The 20,980-nt window shown below is 37.4% G+C and overlaps 1 protein-coding gene across 1 annotated transcript; it reads right to left on the bottom strand.

Annotated features, from left to right (window-relative positions):
• Positions 1–5,435: 5,435 nt before the first annotated feature.
• Positions 5,436–6,059, bottom strand: LOC107856252. The gene has a single exon (XM_016701245.1). It carries the CDS (start codon positions 6,057–6,059, stop codon positions 5,436–5,438), a length of 624 nt encoding a protein of 207 aa, XP_016556731.1.
• Positions 6,060–20,980: the final 14,921 nt, after the last annotated feature.

The following is a 20,980-nucleotide window of genomic DNA, read 5'->3' as shown; positions in this document are numbered from 1 at the left end:
TCAATCCATATACAATCCACATATCTTATATATCCTTTTAGGAACATCCCTCGAAAAGGGTTTTATAAGGTGTTACAATATCTTTTAAAAAGGTGTTGCCAGTGTTTCTCAGATGTTGCCACGGTGGTACCAATATTTCATGAATGAGTATGATATGAAGATGTAATACACACAACCAATCACATCTGCATCGATATTCGCTTATTATTTTTGTATCATCCATGAATTTTCACATGTCTCATTTGCCAATAAAGTATGAATATAGTCACAATACACCAATGGTGCCACATTAGCATTTTAGCAACACAATACAATTATTCATATGTATTCAAGGCTATTGATATCACATAGGACCCACACGGTCACACATATCACATAATAACTCAATTTCGATAATTACATCACATATAGGACTCCACATGGGCACAACACATAATAGCCATTTTTTATGATTAGTTTCCACCCTTAACATGCATTTTGCATTATCATTTACTACCCAGCCCAGTCTGAAAGAGTTAAGCCATAACCTACCTCGAAAGCCGAAGCCGGTCCGCTACACTTGAACCCGCGATCTTACTTTTCACGAACCCAAAAATCTACTAAAACCATCAAATATGAAATCTAAGCATCAAAATAAAACCAACGACACCCATATTGACTACTTTTGGTTTGAAATTAAAACGAACCCCCAAAATGAGTTTTCGAAAAAGAAGAGCAAAATCGGAACTTTACTTTAAAAACATGTTCCCCATATTTTTAGGAACCTACACCTGAAAACCTAAGTTAAATTGAGTAAAAAATGGGGTTCAAATCGAAGATCAACCATTTTTGAGCTTTATCGGGTAAAATCTTTGAAATCCGACTTAAAATCAAGAATCAGAATTGTTTTTAAAGTTAAATTGATGAAAAACTAGTAATTATAATATAAAAACATTATTCGAGGGAAAAGAAGTAAAATTTGAGTTGAAAATCCATGCCCTAAGATTTTTGGGGTTTTGAGAAATTAATCAAGAAATTACTAAGAAAAGGGTGAATTCTTACCTTTAATCCGTAATAAAACCAAGAAAAAGGTGTTAATCTAGCTTCCCAAGCTCCCACAAACTTTACTTTTAAGCTCCCAAACTATTAAGTTTAACTCTCTAGAGGCAAGATGAAAAATGAGCAAAATAGGTCAAAAAAAAGAACTATTTATCAGTGCAGATTTTTTTCTACATAGCTGTTTTTTTTAAACTCAATTCGGACTTCAATGGGGTGTTCGAAATTCGTTCGGAGTACGATACACGCAAACAAACTATGCAACCATACTAAATTCAATGTTTAAGATGCGTTGGCGATATCAGATTTTTTAAAAAAATGTTGTTTTCACAAAATTGACCCCCGAAACTCGAAATTATAATTTTTCAAATCGAGGGTCAAAATGAGATTTAAAAGCCGTAAAATTATATAAACATGATAAAACCCTAAAATCAATATTTCAAATCTGTTGGCGAAGTCTTATTTTCCATCCGAGGTCGTTACGATCAAATGTGGGTCCTACACCCATATTTCAATTTTTTAACATCTCGATCAATAGGTCGAAATGAGATCGGGTACACCAGGACCCTAACCAAAGGTCTACCTAGCCTAAAATCGATATTTCAGAGCTGCTAGCGCAGTACAATCAATCATCTGTCGCACGGATCAAAATATATCCACATTAGTCCAAAATAAGGCTCTCGAAGCCATCAAAAACCACAATATTGCATAAATGATACCAAAATGCATCAAAAATCATGCCAACCACTTCCACACCCCAGAAATATCATAATGCAACTATGGGGAAGGGTAAAATAGTTAAATCATACAAAATCACAAATTTCACATATTTCATCAAATTTTTAGGTCGTTACATGTTCGATAACCTCTCAATACTTTTAAAAATGTTAAATCATATATACATTCAATTTCTTATCTCCTATTTCTTTTTTAGTTCGTTTACAAAAGAATATCTCTCTCCTTTTTTTAGACTCTTTTAATTTATCATTTTTCATTTGACATGTTTAATACCACAAGATTAAAGAATTTTTTGATTCTTTCCACATATATTTTCAGTTTAAGATCACAAAATTCAAAAGTCTCCATTACGCATTTAAACTTCGGGTGAAGTTAAAATCAGACAAACAAATTAAAATGAAGGAAGTAAAAGTTTTTGTTAGCTAAAAAACAACATTTTTCACAGTATGTTTTTGACTTTCTTTTAATTTAAAACAAATGCTCGCGCTAAAACTGTTCTCCTTTTTCTTTACTGATTTTTTTTAAATGAAAGTTTTATCAATCTAAAATGATTGCTATTTTATGTTGAATTACCTTCATTATCTTTTTCTCAATTAAACTTATTGACTAATTCATTTTATTTTTAAGAAATATAATATATAAGTAATATAAAAAATATTTGATGCTACAAATTATTATATGATTACGTCAATAAAGTTAATTTATAAATAAAGATAACATTTAACTTAAATAGTTGAAAGTCTGATTTAGCAAAATACTTTTGTAAATGTTTTTTCAATGGGTCAAATCTTACAAGATCATTAAAACTTCAATTAGGGATAAAATAGATTTTAAAAAGTTGGGTGGTATCTCTTATTATTTTTTATAAAAGAAATCGTCAATTTTTTAATTAATTTTTAATTTAATTAGATAGATCTTTTGTGGTGTTACTATCACTTTTTCTATGGCTCATTACTTTTTTTTTTTTTTATAGAATTTTAAATGTCAATATAATTATTTAAATTTACAACAACAACAACAACAACAACAACAACAACAAACCCAGTATATTCCCACATAGTGGGGTCTGGGGAGGGTGGAATGTACGCAGTCCATACTACTACATTCGAAGAAGTAGAGAGATTGTTTTCGATAGACTCCCAGCTCAAGAAAAAGGACCAAGACCTTAGTCAAACATCATAAGAATACAACATGATAAAATAACAACGGTACCACAACCACAAAAAGTACATTAACCAACAAAAGGCACCACCCTCCCCCCAACCCTAGCACTACCAACCAAGCGACACGAGACTCACATAACTCTCGCCTATGACTTGACCACACCCCTTAGCCCTCTACCCTAATACTCTTCCTCCAAACCTTCCTATCGAGGGTCATGTTCTTAGTGAGCCATAATTGCTCCATGTCATGTCTAATCACTTCTCTCCAGTATTTCTTCGGTCTACCCCTACCTCGCTTGAAACCATCCAAGGCCAACCTCTCACACCTACGAACTGGAGCATCCATGCCCCTTCTCATCACATGACCAAACCTTCTCAGCCTCCCTTCCCGAATCTTATCCTCCACCGATGCCACTCCCACCCTGTCCCCAATAGTCTCATTCCTAACCCTCTCAGCCCTCGTGATACCACACATCCAATGCAACATCATCATTTCTGCCACCTTCAACTTTTGGACGTGAGAATTCTTAACAGGACAACTCTTTGCGCCATACAACATAGCCGTTCGGACTGCAACTTTATAGAATTTTCCTTTAAGCTTGGGAGACACCTTCTTATCGCAAAGAATTCTCGAGGCGAGCCACCATTTCAACCAATTCGCCCTAATACAGTGAGAGACATCCTAGCCATTCTCTTCATTCCCTTGAATCATAGACCTAAGGTACTTAAAAATATCCCTCTTACAAACCACCTGAGACTCCAACTTCACTACCACCTAGTCCTCTTTCCTCGTGTCACTAAACTTATACTTGAAGTACTCCGTCTTTTTCCTACTCAACTTGAAACCTTTAGTTTCCTAGGTTTGTCTCCAAACCTTTAACTTATCGTTAACACCTAATGAGACTCATCAATTAAGACTACAACATCGGTAAAAAGTATACACCATGGCACCTCACCTTGAATACTCCGTGTCAACACATCCATTACCATGGCAAATAAAAACAGACTCAGAGTTGAACCCTAGTGCAACCCAGTAAGTACCAAAAAATACTCGAAATCCCCTCCTTACCCGAGTCTTCTCCTACTCGTACATGTCTCTAATTGATTGAATGTACGCCATATGGACCCCCTCACCTCCAAGCATCTCCAAAGAACCTTCCTAGGAACTTTGTCATATGCCTTTTCCAAGTCAATAAACACCATGTACAGGTCCCCCTTTCTTTCTCTATACTACTCCACCAGTCTCTGCTCTAGGTAAATTACCTCAGTTGTCGAGCGACCAGGCATAAAACCAAATTGATTCTCTAAAATCGACACTATCTTTCGCAACCTTTGCTCCACCACCCTCTCCTAAATCTTCATCGTGTGACTCAACAACTTAATACCTCGGTAGTTGTTGCAACTCTGAATATCACCCTTATTCTTATAAAGTGGAATCATCGTGCTTCATCTCCACGCATTAGGCATCTTAGCGGACTTAAAAATATTGTTGAATAAGTTGGTCAACCACATCAACTCCGTCCCGCTTGCTAACTTTCAAAAATCCATCGAAATCTCATCGGGCCTCATTTCCCTGACTCTTCGCGTCTTGCGAATAGCCTCACAGACCTCCTCCACCTTAAAATGCCGATAATTACCGAAATCTCAATATTTTTTAGTGTGCTCTAACTCCCCTAGTACAATGCCTCTGTCCCCCTCATCATTCAGGAGCCTATGAAAATATGACCGCCATCTTTTCTTAATAAGAACATCATCTACCAAAACTCTACCATCCTCTCCCTTAATGCACTTAACCTGGTCCAGATCCCAAACCCTTGAACTCCCTAGCTTTTGCAAGACTATACATCCTCTTCTCCCCGCCCTTCTCCTTTAGACCCTCATATAATCTCTTAAACGTTGTTGTCTTAGCAGCGGTGACCACTAACTTAGCCTCCTTCCTAGCTAACTTGTACTCGTCCCTGCTCACCCGTCTTTTCTCTTTATCCTTACTCTGAACCAACTTTACGTAAGTCATCTTCTTCGACTACACCTTCTTCTTAACTTCTTCATTCCACCACTAATCCCCCCGATGCTGGCCAGACCAACCTGTCGAGGCACCCAAAACCTCTCTAGCTGTCTCCTTGATGCAACTTGCAGCCGTTTCCCACATACTATCCACGTTCCCCCTATATTCCCAAGCCCTTATCCCCTCCAACCTTGCCCCTATCTCCAAAGCAGTAGCCAAAGTTAGGTCACCCCATCTAACTCTAGGTCGACCCTCCCTACCCCTTCTCTTTTTTCCCTTATTAATATTCTAGTCCATTACTAGAAGTCTATGCTGGGTCGAAAGGTTCTCACTCGGAAGGACCTTACAATCCTAACATAAAGCTCTATCCCTCATCCTAAGCAGAAAAAAGTCAATCTGAGTCTTGGCTAACCTACTACGGAAAGTAACCAAATGCTCTTCTTTTTTCAGAAAATAGGTGTTTACTACCTCCAAATCAAAGGCCCTCGTAAAATTCAAAAGAGCAGCTCCTGCATCATTCCTGTCCTCAAAGACAAGCCTCCATGCACCTCCCCATATCCTACCGGTAAAGCCCCGATGTGCCCATTGAAGTCCCCTCCTATGAAAATATTCTTCGAGCTAGGCACGCTACTAACCACCTCATCCAAAACCTCCCAAAATCTCCTCTTCTCCTCCTCGTCTAAGCCCACATATGGCGTATAAGCACTACAGATGTTCACCATGAACCCCCCAATGACTAACTTAATAGTCATCACCTTATCGCTAACCCTATTAACCTCCACTACCTGCTCTCTAAGCTCTTCATCCACTAATATACCTACATTATTCCTACACCTCTCACTACCTGAATACCACAACCTGTACTCTTCCACATCCCTAGCCTTAGAACCTACCCACTTAGTCTCCTGGACACACACAACATTGATCCTTCTCTTCCTAAGGATCTTAACCAACTCCATCGACTTACCCTGAAGGGTCTCTATGTTCCACGATCCTACCCTCAACCTATCATCTCTCGAAACCCCTCCCCTAATACCTCCGCCTCTCCACCTGACCCCAATACCGAACCCCAACCCCATAGGACAAGACCCTATTCCACCATTTACCCCCAAAGCCATAACTCAATACCGGACAACAAGAAATTATTTAAATTTACAAAAGTGAAAATATTGTTTTAGTTATTGTATAATGGCAAGTAAAGTAATATTGAACTTAATCAAGGATAATATAAAAAAGGAGATAAAACAAATTAATATGAAATAATAAGTAAAAACAAATGTCAAAGGGTAACTTAAACCCACTTTTTTTCCAATGAAGAAGATGAATATTATATGAAACCCACTTTTTTTCAATCTTGTATTTTCAAGGGAAGAATATGAATATTATATGAGTAAGTTAATGAAATTAGAATTTTCAATAATTTTTTGAAAGGTTGAGTATTAGAATGGAGAAAGAGAATATATATTTACCAAAGTTATCAATACACAATTTAAAGAGAATATTGATTATAACCCTATAAATATGGAACTGATTTTAAATTATATAATTAAAAATAAATTTTGAAAATACAATTAAAATAATATATGTTTTAATAAGTTGCTATAACTTGTAACTAAATTGCTATTAATGCAATTATCTAAAAGTGTTGCTAAAATTTGTTATTTTATATCTAATAATAATATAGGGGATAATCTTCTCATGGAAAAGTGACTATCAACCTCACGTGTAAGGCAGAAAAGGGGAAAACAGAAAGAAAGCATCAAACAACAACTTCCTACACGAGGAAAACAGTAAGGAAGTTATTTTTTTTTCTCTTACATTTTCTGGAGAGCACGAAGTGGCCTCAGCTAGTGCGACAATAGTTAAAAGAGAAGTAGAAAAAATGAGGTAAATTTCTTAACTTGGTCCATAAACTTGACTCGTATAATTCATAACTTATTTTGGGGTAGAAAGTTTAAGAATCAAGGGTTAAAGTGATAGAGAAATCTTTAAATTCTCATGAAAGGAGCGAGAATAATAGACGATCGAATTTTAACTTTTATACTTTCGAATTTGAGATTAAGGTAAACCCTTTCCTACATCTTTATTTTGATTTTGGGTATGAAATTCGATGAATTGGAAAATACCATGAAACTCTGAGGGCTGGGAAGTCTGATTTTATCATGATATCCTAAAATAAGGATATTAACTTGGGAATGGATATGGTGTGATTATAGGTTTAATCCAAGAAAGTGATACAAATCATTTGGGATGATAAATTTGGTATTTCAACAAGAGTACTTTGAGTAGTAATCTTACCATGATTTGTGTTTGTTAACTTGCATATTTTATACTTGATTTTGATGAAATAATGAGTTACGAAATGCTTTGAAATTGCACGTGGGGCAAGTCGTTTACTTGATATGATATTGAAATTGTTATTTGAGATATGATATTATTACTATGAATATTCTTCACTTACATAAGAAATATGTATTTTGACATGTGTTTTTATTAAAGTTTACATGTAACATGATTTGATATGAACTTTAAATGATATGTACTTTTCTGAAAAATGAATTCATATGAATATCCTATTGTATACAAAGAATTTATAAATGGGAGTAGACCTTGATTTGAATTCCGTAGCTAATGGCGGGATCGTTAGACCTGGTGCACCTTGTATTTACTGATGACTGTTATAGCCCTCGCTAGTGGGAAGGTAGAACTAGTGTACTGATACTGATATGATATTTGACTCCTTTATGAGGGGTCTAGTGTTATGGGTTATTCTTGATGAAGAAGAATACCACACTGATTACATGATGTAATATTTGATATGATACAATGCTTTTTGAGTTTATTACTGAACTATTGGTTCACTTGGCTTACATGAAACAATGATATTGTTTATCGTTACTGTTTTCTGAAAGAGCATTATTTCATGATGTTTTATGACTTGTCCCCATTTAAATGGTTATGGTTAAGTGTTATTACTCACTGAGCTAGCGTCTCATTCCTCGCTATTATTTTTCAGAGAACGCAGGTGACGGTGAGGATCGCGTTGGCTAGAGGATTCGAGTAGCATATTTCTGGTGAGCCCTGCAATTGTTCGCATGGGCTATAGTTTATTTATTCGTTATGTTTCTTTTTCTTGAAAACTCTTAGTTTGCTCCATAGTCATGTCTTTAGAGGTTGAGCATTCTTTGTTTATTTTGGATTTGTGGAGTATTTGACTTCCTCTTATTTTGGAGATGGATTTCGTATTGTTAGTTGGTGGTATTGGTGAATTGTTGATGATTTATGGTGAATTGTGTTGGTGTTTGTGTGATGGTTATGCTGTTGGGTTGTTTTGTTGTTGAATTCAGACAAAGAATTTTCTTGTTAGGCCCACAAACAGGGAAAACTCTGCTCGATTTTTCTGTAGAATTCTGATGAGGCTTGCTTTGGAGTCCTAAACTCCTTAGCACCGGTCATGATCCTATTCTGGGTCGTGACATATAATTAATTATGTTTTCTTTAAAATAAGTTTCAGTATTTTTAAGTTCCTTAATTGGATAAATTTTAAAGGAATAAGTTATTTATGGAAAGCAAGTTTAGCAGGAAAATTAGCAAATATCAAATAAATGTAAGTGATTTGATATTATATAAACTGACATGATAAATTATGCTAATTACAATTCAATATTTTTATGAGCTTGTGAGCATGAATCTTCGATATAGATATATCTCTTTTGATATTTGTTAATTTTCATTCATTATTTTGTATGTCACAATTTTATGTTAGTTAAATGTGATGACTTAAATTTAGTAAAATATTCAAGAAAAATCTTAAATTCATTAAGATATATCCCAAAAACCAATTTTGTTCTTTCTATACGTATTATGTTTACAAAAATTGATTCTTAATTAACCAAATATGAAATTTCTACGACAATTCGATATTGACGAATGACACTACAATTTCAACACTCTATGACACCATTCAGTAGATTTTACTTTTAGTATTTCTAATGCTTGTTTGATTCTAATATTATTTTCGAAGACCACATACTAAATATCAATTAATATGAATATTATATTAAAATTTTCATATTAATTATTGTTGTTTTAAAGAAATGTAAAAAGTCTAGAGTTGATAAGTAAAAGTAAAGATAGAAAATACTCCTCCGTTAACAATACTTATCCATGTTATTTTTCTCCGTCCATCTTTATTTTTCTACTTTTTTATTTTTGAGATGTTAAATAATATTTATACAGTTTATAAAATCAATGGATAATTTACTTTTTTATTTTTTTTATCCATTTTACCATTAGCATTAAATATGGTTCATTACCTAACACATTTTTTAAAATATTAAATCTATTATATTCAAAGGGTAATATGATAAAATTACCCCCCATCATTTATTATTTCTTAATTCATGCGTCAATAGAAAAGTAAATAAGTAAAGATGAATGAAGAAGGTGCTAAAGATATTGTCCAACAATATTTGCCCAGTTTAGAAAATCAATGCATAATTATCTGTTTTGATTCATTTTACCCTTAGTTATTAATTATGGTTGTTATACAATGCATTTTCAGCATTAAATTAATTGCACTCAAAAAGTAATTAAGTAGCCAAATTAACTCTATTATTTATTGTTATATCATATGTGTATCAAGTTAATAATGAACAATTATTATTGGACAAAGTGATTTGAATGTTTACACTAAATTATAAATCTGTGCAATAGATAAAATTATTTAATTTTAAATAATCAAACGTTATACGTGTGAGACTTACCATATTAAAAGTGTGCCCTAAGATTTTTGAGTTGAAAATCATGCCCTAAGATTTTTGGGATTTTGTGAAATTAATCAAGAAATTACTGAGAAAAGGGTGAATTCTTACCTTTAATCCGTAATAAAATCAAGAAAAAGGTATTAATCTAGCTTCCTAAGCTCCCACAAACTTTACTTTTAAGCTCCTAACCTATTTAGGGTTTAACTCTCAAGAGATAAGATGAAAAATGAGCAAAATAGGTAAAAAAAAAAAGAACTATTTATCAGTTCAGATTTTTTTTCTGCACAGCTGTTTTAAAAAAGCTGTTTTTTTAAACTCAATTCGGACTTCAACGGGGTGTCCTGAATTTGTTCGGGGTCTGATTCACGCAAACGAACTATGCAACCATACTAAATTTGACGTTTAGGACGCATTGACGATATCAGATTTTCAAAAGAATGTTGTTTTCACAAAATTGACCCCCAAAATCCAAAATTATAATTTTTCAAATCGAGGGTCGAAATGAGATTTAAAAGCCGTAAAACCATAGTAAACATGCTAACACCCTAAAATCGATATTTTGAATCTGCTGGAGAAGGCGTATTTTCCATCCGAGGTCGTTTCGATCAAATGTGGGTCCCACACCCATATTTTCAATTTTTCAACTTTTCAATCAATAGGTCGAAATGAGATCGGGTGCACCGGAACCCGAACCAAATGTCTACCTACCATAAAATTGATATTCTGGAGCTTTTGACGCAGTCCGTTCGGTCATCCATTGTACGGATCAAAATATATCCACTTTAATCCAAAATAAGGCTTTTGAAGCCATAAAAAACCACAATATTGCATAAATGATACCAAAATGCATCGAAAATCATGCCAACGACTCCCACACCCCAGAAATACCATAATGCAACTACGGGGAGGGGTAAAATAGTTAAATCACACATAATCATAAATTTCATAAATTTCATTAAATTTTTAGGTCGTTACATCATCCACCACTAAAAATTTAGTTCGTCCTCGAATTAAGGCAAAGAAATACCTGAATCAATGAATAGCTGAGGATAAGAACTACACATATCAGACTCGACCTCCCAAGTAGCTTCATCTATAGGTCGATGTTGCCACTGGACCTTAACCATAAGAATCACTCTAGAGCGCAACTGCCTAACATCCCTTGCCAAAATGGAAACCGCCTCCTTAACAAAGGACAACTGCTTATCTAACTGAACCGACTCCCAATGAATGACATGAGACTCATTAGGAATATAGTGATGAAGCATAGAAACAAGAAAAACTGGATGAACAGCTGATAGATCAGGGGGCAAAGTCAACTCATAAGCCACATCACCAACAGTCTGAAGAATCTCAAATGGACCAATATACCTGGGGCTAAGCTTGCCCCTCTTCCCAAACCTCATCACACCCTTCATGGGTGAAACTCGAAGAAAAACATGATCACCAACACCAAATCTCTAGGCACGAAGTCTACAATCAGCATAACCCTTCTGCCTACTCTGAGTCGCTCTAAGTTTATCCTGAATGATCCGGACCCTATCCAAAGACTCACAAAGCAAGTTCGTACCTCGAGGTCTTACCTCTGAAACATCGAACCAACCTACTGGAGAACGACAATGCCTACCATACAACGCCTCAAAAGGAGCCATATCAATACTGGAATGGTAGTTATTATTATATGTAAACTCTGCTAAAGCCAAATGCTGCTCCCACTGGCTACCAAAATCTATCATGCATGCGCGAAACATATCTTCCAAAACTTATATAGTCCTCTCTAACTGGCCATCAGTCTGAGGATGAAACGCTGTACTAAGATCCACTCGAGTACCCAACTAATCCTGAAAATTCTTCCAAAAGTGAGATGTGCACATAGGACCTCGATCTGAAATAATGGACACCGGCACACCATGCAGACTCACAATCTCACGAATGTAGATATGAGCCAACCTCTCAGCATTGAATGAGACCTAAATCAGAATAAAATGAGCTGACTTGGTCAAGTAATCCACAATAACCCGAACACTGCCAGAACCATGAGATGTACAAGGCAAACCAGTCACAAAGTCCATAGTGATGCGTTCCCACTTCCACTCAGGAATGTGTAGACTTTGAAGCAAACCACCAGGTCTCATATGCTCGGCCTTAACTTGCTGACAACAAAGGTAATGAGCCACAAAATCTGCTATATCTCACCTCATACCACCCCACCAGTAATGCAGTCTCAAATCACGATACATCTTAGTCACACCTAGATAGATGGAATATCTGGAACAATGGGCCTCCTCCAAGATCAACCTAATCCAGTGACCCACTTTCGGCACACAAACTCGGCCTCTAATATGCAAAACTCCATCTGAATCAAGTAAGGCTTCCTTAGCTTCACAACCTAATACCTTGTCTCGAATTGACCTTAATCCAACATCCTCAAACTGATGAGCTCGGATCTGCTCCATCAAACAAGATCTAGAATCCACAAATGCCAAAACACGCCCCAATGTCAAAATATCAAGTCTAACCATCTGGTTAGCTAAAGACCGAACCTCTAAGGCCAAAGACCTCTCCTGGGTCAAAAGGTGCACCAAGCTACCCATGCTAGTAGACTTCCGGCTCAAGTCATCCGTAACTACATTAGCCTTGCCCTGATGGTAGAGAATAGTCAAGTTATAATCGGCAAGCAACTCAAGCCAACGACACTACCTTATATGAAGATATCATTGGTAAAGAAGTACTGAAGACTACGATGATCTGAGAAGATCTCACAATGGACTCCATATAAGTAGTGTCTCCACAACTTCAAGGCAAACACAACTGCGCACATCTCCAAATCATGGGTAGGATAATTCCTCTCAAGAGGCTTTAACTGACGAGACACATAAGCAATTACCTTGTCCTTCCGCATCAACCCAATACCTAAATTATCATAAAAGACGGTAAAACCTACGTCGTCCTTGGGCAAGGTCAAGATAGGAGCTGAAGTTAACAAATCCTTGAGCTTCAGGAAGATCGCCTCACAAGCATCGAATCACTAAAAAAAATCTTCTTCTGGGTCAACTTGGTCAATGAAGTTGCAATGGATGAAAAATCCTTAACAAAACATTGATAATAGCTGGACAAGGCAACAAAACTCCAAATTTTAGTGGGTAAAATAGGTCTAGCCCAGTCATGAACCGCTGTAACATTGGCTGAATCAACCATAATACCTTCCTTAGTCACCACATGACCCAAGAAAGAAACAGACTCCAACCAAAAGTCGCAGTTAGAGAACTTAGCATACAACTTCTCATCCCTCAATCTCTGAAGTACAATCCACAAATACTTCTCATGCTCAACCTCACTCTTGAAATAAATCAAGATATCATCAATAAATACAATAATAATGGAGTCAAGATATGATCGAAACTCCCAGTTCATCGACTCCATGAATGCGCAGGGGCATTGGTCAACCCAAAGGACATGACCAAGAACTCATAATGACCATATCGAGTTTGAAAAGCAATTTTCAGAACTTCCAAAAATCTAATCCTCAACTGGTGATAACCGAACCTCAAATCAATCTTCGAAAACACCGTACCACCTTGAAGTTGATCAAAGAAATCATCGATGCGAGGAAGACGATACTTATTCTTAACATCACCTTGTTCAACTATCGATAATCAATACACATCCGCATAGACACAACCTTTTTCTTCACAAACAAGACAGACACACCTGTGAAACACTAGGTCAAATAAATCCCTTATCCAACAACTCCTGCAATGGATCTTTCAGTTCCTTCGAATCTGTAAGGTCCATCCTATAAGGAGGAATAGAAATAGGCTTGGTGCCTGACTCAACATCAATAATAAAATCAATATCTTGATCCAAAGGCATACTAGGCAAGTCCGTAATGAACACCTCTATAACTCACGGACAACATAGACAGAATCCAAGGACAGAGGCGAAACAATACTAGTGTTACAAATATTGGCCAAGTAAGATAAACATCCCCTCTTAACCAATTTATAAGCCTGAATATAAGATATAATCCTTTTAGGATCCGAATGAAGTGGACCCTTCCAAGTTATCTTTGGCACACCCAACGAAGCTAAAGTCATCTTCTTGGCAAAACAATCTAAAACTGCATGATAAGGAGCCAACCAATCTATACCGAAAATAATATAAAAATAGACCATATTTAATTTAAACAAATTTACCATAGTCTCATCACGCTCGACAAAGGTCACAATACAAGATCGGTACACCCGATCCATCACTAAAGAATCACCTACCGGGGTAGATACACAAATAGGCATGGCAGGAGGCTCTCTAATAGAATCAAAACCCAAAGCAAAATACACGGACAGATAGGAGAAAGTTGATTCGGGATCAAATAATACAGATCCAGGTCTGAAACAAACGATGAAGATACCTGTAATAACAACATCAGAAGCCTCTGTCTCATGTCTGGCTGGTATAGCATAAGACTATCCGTGACTACCAACTGGCTGAGTAGCCCCACAACTACCACCTAGAACTCCATCATAGTTACCTCTTACACCTCTGGTACAACCCTACCTCTCACAGCTGAACTAGAAGTAGCTTTAAACACACAACGAGAACAATCTTTGGTCACATGGCCAATCTCATCATACGCATAGCAACCTCTATGACCAATCTTAATAAGAGAAAGTACAATTGAACCCGAACGGCTATTCTGAACTGCTAAACTAGAAGATCCACCAACTGAACTCTATAAAATCACCTGCACTGGCCTGCCATGGTATCCACAAGAACCTCTAAAATCTCTACCTCGATAGGTCTGACTCCTGAACTCACCAAAATAATGCACCCTCTTGGCACCTCCCTGAGATGCACTAATAATACCCTCTATCATCTTAGCATAATCCACAAAACTCTAAAGAGGTGCTCCAAGTATAATCATCTAAAATGTAGCCAACTAAAGAGAAATATACAAACCCTTTACAAACTTTCAAATCTTCTCAAACTCGGCGGAAATGCTATCATAGAAATATTTAGATAGGGCATAGAAGCAAGGCACATACTCAGGAACTGTCATGTAGCCTTGCTCTAAATGATCAAATCATCCCACATATGACCTTCTCAAACTGAAAGGCATAAATATCTTAAGAAAAGCCTCGACGAACTGATTCCAAGTCATCTCAGAAGAATCACAGGGTTTATAACTGACAAGTGACCTCTACCAATTCTCTTCGTATCTCTCCATTATAATATGGTATAAGCCACACCATCCACGTAGAAAGAGTGAAACACAACTTAGAATACAAGATATGTAAGAAATCATAAGATAAGGAATAAAATAAGTAAAGTTTCCTAAAGACATCCCATAGCCACTCGAAGATAGATACAGACGTCTATGTACTAATCTGCGAGACTCTATTAGACATCCCGTTCTTACACCATTGAGACCAATGAAACCTAGCTTTGATACCAATTTGTCATGACCTAAAAATAAGGGTCATGATGGCACTTGTCATGGTGTACCTTGACAAGTAAGTCTATCACCCAAACTGATACAAAAAGAAGAAAAGATAGAAATATCCTATGGTAAGGCTTCTAGAACCAAGCCGAACCATATAAGTAATCCTAAAAATGTGGAAAGAATTATCCAAAATGCTAATCATGCCCAAAACCAGGTGTCAATAATGTAAGAACTACTAATACAATCCAAGAGTCAAATACATCAGAAAAATAACAACAAAGGAATAATAACTGTATCCGAATACTAATAAATACATAACAACTATAGAAAGATAGTGGTGAACTTCGGATGCATAATGTCCAACCGCTACCTTGGAAGCTCTAATAATCGCCCGAGTCAATCAAGTTGAGGCGCACTTGAGCTAAGACCTGCACCAAAAGGGTGCAGTAGGCTTGAGTACGATCCACTTGTACTCAGTAGGTATCATAGGCCGACCAAGTAAAGTAGTAAATAAAGCATACAAAATATATACTAAGGGCACGTCACCTGCAATAAAAAAATATCCCACAACGATAGCCCACACCGCTTGCACTAACAGTTCTAATATATCTTACATATATTACAACAACACACCAAGTTATACATTATGTCACATATAAATAGAACAAGAGAGAACATGTAGATACAAGATCATCAAATACAAGTAAAAGAAGGTAAGACAAATACATAGATGACAAGTCAATAAGGCAATACAACACAACATAAACACAATAAAGTAAGTGAAATGTATATGATGATGATGATGATGATGATGATGTACGAGGTCATCGCATAACCTTCGGGATCATCGCACAGTCCCCGTATACACCTACGAAGCTAAAGATTCCCTACGTAGGACCCATGGGGGGTACGTGAACCCATATACAATCCACATATCTCATATCTCCTTTCTGAAACATCCCTCGAAAAGGATTTTATAAGGTGTTACAATATCTTTTAAAAAGGTGTTGCCAGTGTTTCTCAGATGTTGTCATGGTGGTACCAATGTTTCATGAATGCGTATGATATGAAGATGTAATGCACACAACAAATCACAATGAGTATTTCCACAAACAACCACATGATATATTTCCAAAACCAACCATAATAATACATTTCCACAACCACATGCGTCGATATTCGCTCATTACTTTTGTATTATCCATGAATTTTCACATGTCTCGTTTGCCAATAAAGTATGATTATAATCACAATACACCAATGGTGCCACATTAGCATTTTTAACAAAACAATACAATTATTCATATGTATTCAAGGCTATCAATATCACATAGGACCCCACATGGTCACACATATCACATAATAACTCAATTTCGATAATTACATCACATATAGGCCCCCACACAGGCCCAACACATAATAACTATTTTTTATGATTAGTTTCCACCCTTAACATATATTTTGTTTCATTATTTACTACCCAACCCAGTCTGAAAGAGTTAAGCCATAACCTACCTTGAAAGTCGAAACCGGTCCGCTACACTTGAACTCGCGATCTTACTTTTCACAAAAAATCCCAAACTCTACTGAAAACATCAAATATGAAATCTACGCGTCAAAATAAAATCAACGACACCCATATTGACTACTTTTGGTTCAAAATCAAAACGGACCCCAAAATGAATTTTCAAAAAAGAAGAACAAAATCTGAACTTTACTTCAAAAACATGTTCCACATATTTTTAGGAACCTACAGCTGAAAACCCAAGTTAAATCGAGTAAAAACGGGGTTCAAATCGAAGAAAAACCATTTTTGAGCTTTACCGGGTAAAATCTTTGAAATCTGGGTTAAAATCAAGAATCAGAGTTGTTTTGAAGGTTAAATTGATGAAAAAATAGTAATTATAAGATAATAATATTATTCAAGTGAAAAGAAGTGAAATTTGAGTTGAAAATCATACCCTAAGGTTTTTGGAGTTTTGAGAAATTAATCATGAAATTACTAACAAAAGGGTGAATTCTTAACTTTAATCCGTAATAAAACCAAGAAAAAGGTGTTAATCTAGCTTTTCAAGCTCCCACAAACTTTACTTTTAAGATCCCAAACTATTTAAAGTTTAATTCTCTAGAGGCAAGATGAAAAATAAGCAAAATAGTTAAAAAAAAAAAGAACTATTTATCAGTGCAAATTTTTTTCTACACAACTGTTTTTTTTAAACTCACTTCGGACTTCAACGGGGTGTCCGAAATTCGTTTGCAGTTCGATACATGCAAACGAACTATGCAACCATACTAAATTCGACGTTCAGGACGTGTTGGTGATATCGTATTTTCAAAAAAAATGTTGTTTTCACAAAATTGACCCCCAAAACCCGAAATTATAATTTTTTAAACCGAGGGTCGAAATGAGATTTAAAAGCCGTAAAATCATACTAAACATGCTAACACCCTAAAATCGACATTCTGGATCTGCTGGCGAAGTTGGATTTTTCATTCGAGGTCGTTTCGATCAAATGTGGGTCCCACACCTATATTTTCAATTTTTCAACTTTTCGATCAATAGGTCGAAATGAGCTCGGGTGCACGGTGACCCAAACCAAAGGTCTACCTAGCCTAAAGTTGATATTCCGGAGCTGATGGTGCATTCCGTTCAATCATCCATTGTACGGATCAAAATATATCCATATTATTCCAAAATAAGGCTCTCGAAGCCATAAAAAACCACAACAACAAACTCAGTGTATTCCCACATAGTGGGGTCGGGGGGGGGGGTAAGATGTACGCAGTCTATGCCACAACTTCCAGAAAAGTAGAAAGGCTGTTTCCGATAGACCCTCAGCTCAAGACAAGGAATAATAGACAAATACTTAATAAAGCATGGAACAAGATATCAAGACAAAAATATGCCACCCACAAGGGATAATAAACAAAGAACAGTAAACACATTCGTAATAAAGCATACAACAAAGTGTCCTAGAAAGAATAATACATCTACCAAGTAATGTCCTACCCCAACGAATCAAACTGGCACTAGCCTTCTATCCTAATCCGCGCTCTCCAGATCTTTCTATCTAGGGTAATGTCCTCAGTGAGCTGTAACTGCTCCATGTCCCGCCTGATCACCTCTCTCAAGTATTTCTTCGGCCTACCCCTAACCCGCCTGAAACTATCCAAACTAAGCTTCTCATACCTATGAACTAAGGCATCCGTGCCCCTCCTCATCACATGTCTAAACCATCTCAATCATACTTCCCGCATCTTGTCCTCCACTGAAGCCACTCCAACCTTTTCCTGAATAGTCTCATTTCAAACTCTATAACCTCTATTAAGCCCACACATCCAATGCAACATCCGCATTTTCACCACCTTTAATTTTTGAATGTGAGAGTTCTTGACTGGCCAACATTCCGCTCCGTACAACATGGCCGGCCGGACTGCCACCCTGTAGAATTTGCCTTTAAGTTTAGGCAGTACCTTCCTATCACACAACCCCCCCGAGGCAAGCTTCCACTTCATCCATCCCTCTCCAATACGATGGGAGACATCCTCGTCAATCTCACCACTCCCCTGAATCATGGACCCCAGATACTTAAAATTATCCCTCTTACACACCGTCTGGGAATCCAACCTTACTGCCATCTCGTCTTCCTTCTTCGCGTCATTAAACTTGCATTCCAAATATTGTGTCTTGCTCCTACTCAACCTAAACCCTTTAGACTCAAGGGTCTATCTCCACACCTCTAATTTATTATTCACCCCCCCTGCATCTCATCAATCAAAACTACATTATCTGTAAAAAGCATACACCAAGGCACCTCTCCTTGAATACACTGCATCAACACATTCATCACCAAAGCAAATAAAAATGGGCTAAGAGGGGAACCCTAATGCAACCCCTTCAAGACAGGGAAATGCTCTGAGTTTCCTCCTGCCGTCCTCACCTGAGTCTTAGCTTCATTATATATGTCCTTGATTGCTCTAATATACATCACTGGTACCCCACACACCTCTAAGCATCTCCAAAGCACCTCCCTAGGGACTTTGTCTTACGCCTTCTCCAAGTCGATAAACACCATGTGCAGATCTCTTTTCCTTTCCCTATACTATTCCACCAGTCTCCGTACAAGGTGAATTGCCTCTGTCGTCGAGCGCCTGGGCATAAATCCAAACTGATTTTCCTAGATAGCCACTATTCTCCTCAACCTCAAATCGACCACTCTCCCCCAAATCCTTATAGTGTGGCTCAATAACTTAATACCTCTATAGTTAATGCAACTCTGAATGTCACCCTTATTCTTATAAAGAGGGATCATAGTACTCCATCTCCAAGCCTCAGAAATTTTTGCTGACTTGAAAATGCTGTTAAATAATTCAGTCAACCACCTTAAGCCAGCCTCCCCAGAGAACTTCAAAAAATCTACAGGGATCTCATCAGGCCCTGTCGCCCTACCCCTACACATCCTGCGAATAGCCTCTATGACCTCTTCTACCTTAAAACGTCTACAATAACTAAAATCACGACACTCCTCTGCGTGCTCCAGTTCCCCTAAAATAATAACTCTATCCCCTTATTCATTCAATAACCTATTGAAGTACGACTTCCATCTCTTCTTAATGTGACCATCCTCTACCAATACTCTACCATCTTCCCGCTTAATGCATTTCACCTGGTCGAGATCACAAACCTTTCTCTCCCTAGCCTTAGCAAGCCTAAACAACCTTTTTTCCCCTTCTTTCTCCTCTAACCCCACACACAAGCTCTCAAATGCTACCGTCTTAGCCGCCGTGACTGCTAACTTAGCCTCCTTTCTAGCTATCTTGTACTTCTCCCTATTATCCCATTTCTCATCTTCATCCCTACTCTCACCCAACTTAGCATACGCCCTCTTTTTAGTCTCCACTTTCTTCCTAACTTCTTTATTCCACCACCAATCCCCCGACGATGGACAGCACAGCCTCTGGAAATACCCAACACCTCACTAGCAGTCTCCTTGATGCACCTAGCTGCCCCATCCCACATACCATCCATGTCCCCCCTGCATTCCCACACCTCCATTCCCGCTACCTTTTCCCCTATCTCCTTCACATTCACCGGCGTAAGGCCACCCCACTTAATTCTAGGTCTACCCTCCTCACCCCTTTTTTTCTTATCTTTCTTAACACCTAAGTCCATCACCAAGAGCCTATGTTGGGTTGAAAGATTCTCACTCAGAATGACTTTACAGTTCTTACACAATACCCTATCCTCTTTCCTAAGCAACAAAAAGTCAATTTGCGTATTGGCTATCGTGCTTTCAAAGGTGATCAGGTGCTCGTCCTTCTTCGGGAAGCTCGTATTCACCACTACCAACCCAAAGGACCTCGCAAAATCCAACAGAGCAGTTTCCTCCTCATTTCTCTCCCCAAAACCAAAACCTCTATACACATCGCCAAAGCCTCCTGATAACTCCTCAATATGCCCATTGAAATCCCCTGTTACAATAATCTTCTCAGAACTAGGAACTCCTCTAACCACCTCATCCAACGCCTCCCAAAACCACATCTTCTCCTCCCATCCAAGCCCACTTGCGGTGCATAAACACTACACACGATCAGAGTAGACCCCCCAATGATCAACTTAACAGTCATCAACTTATTGCTGATCCTCTTAACCTCTACTACCTTCCCTCTAAGCTCTTCATCTACTAAGATGCCAACTCCATTCCTCCGCCTCTCGCTACCAGAGTACCACAGCTTGTAACTATCCATATTCCTAGCCTTCGACCCTACCCACTTAGTCTCCTACACACACGCAATATTGATCCTCTTCTTTCTAAGAATCTTTACTAGC

The sequence above is a fragment of the Capsicum annuum genome, chromosome 10 (genome assembly GCF_002878395.1).
Source record: "Capsicum annuum cultivar UCD-10X-F1 chromosome 10, UCD10Xv1.1, whole genome shotgun sequence".
Lineage (NCBI taxonomy): Eukaryota > Viridiplantae > Streptophyta > Magnoliopsida > Solanales > Solanaceae > Capsicum > Capsicum annuum.
The sequence above is the reverse complement of the archived record's forward strand: the minus strand, read 5'-3'. Positions and strand labels throughout refer to the sequence as shown.

What these genes read in the sequence shown, in the direction of transcription:
- LOC107856252 (XM_016701245.1), bottom strand. Translation starts at nt 6,059, where the DNA reads ATGGCTTTGGGGGTAAATGGTGGAATAGGGTCTTGTCCTATGGGGTTG.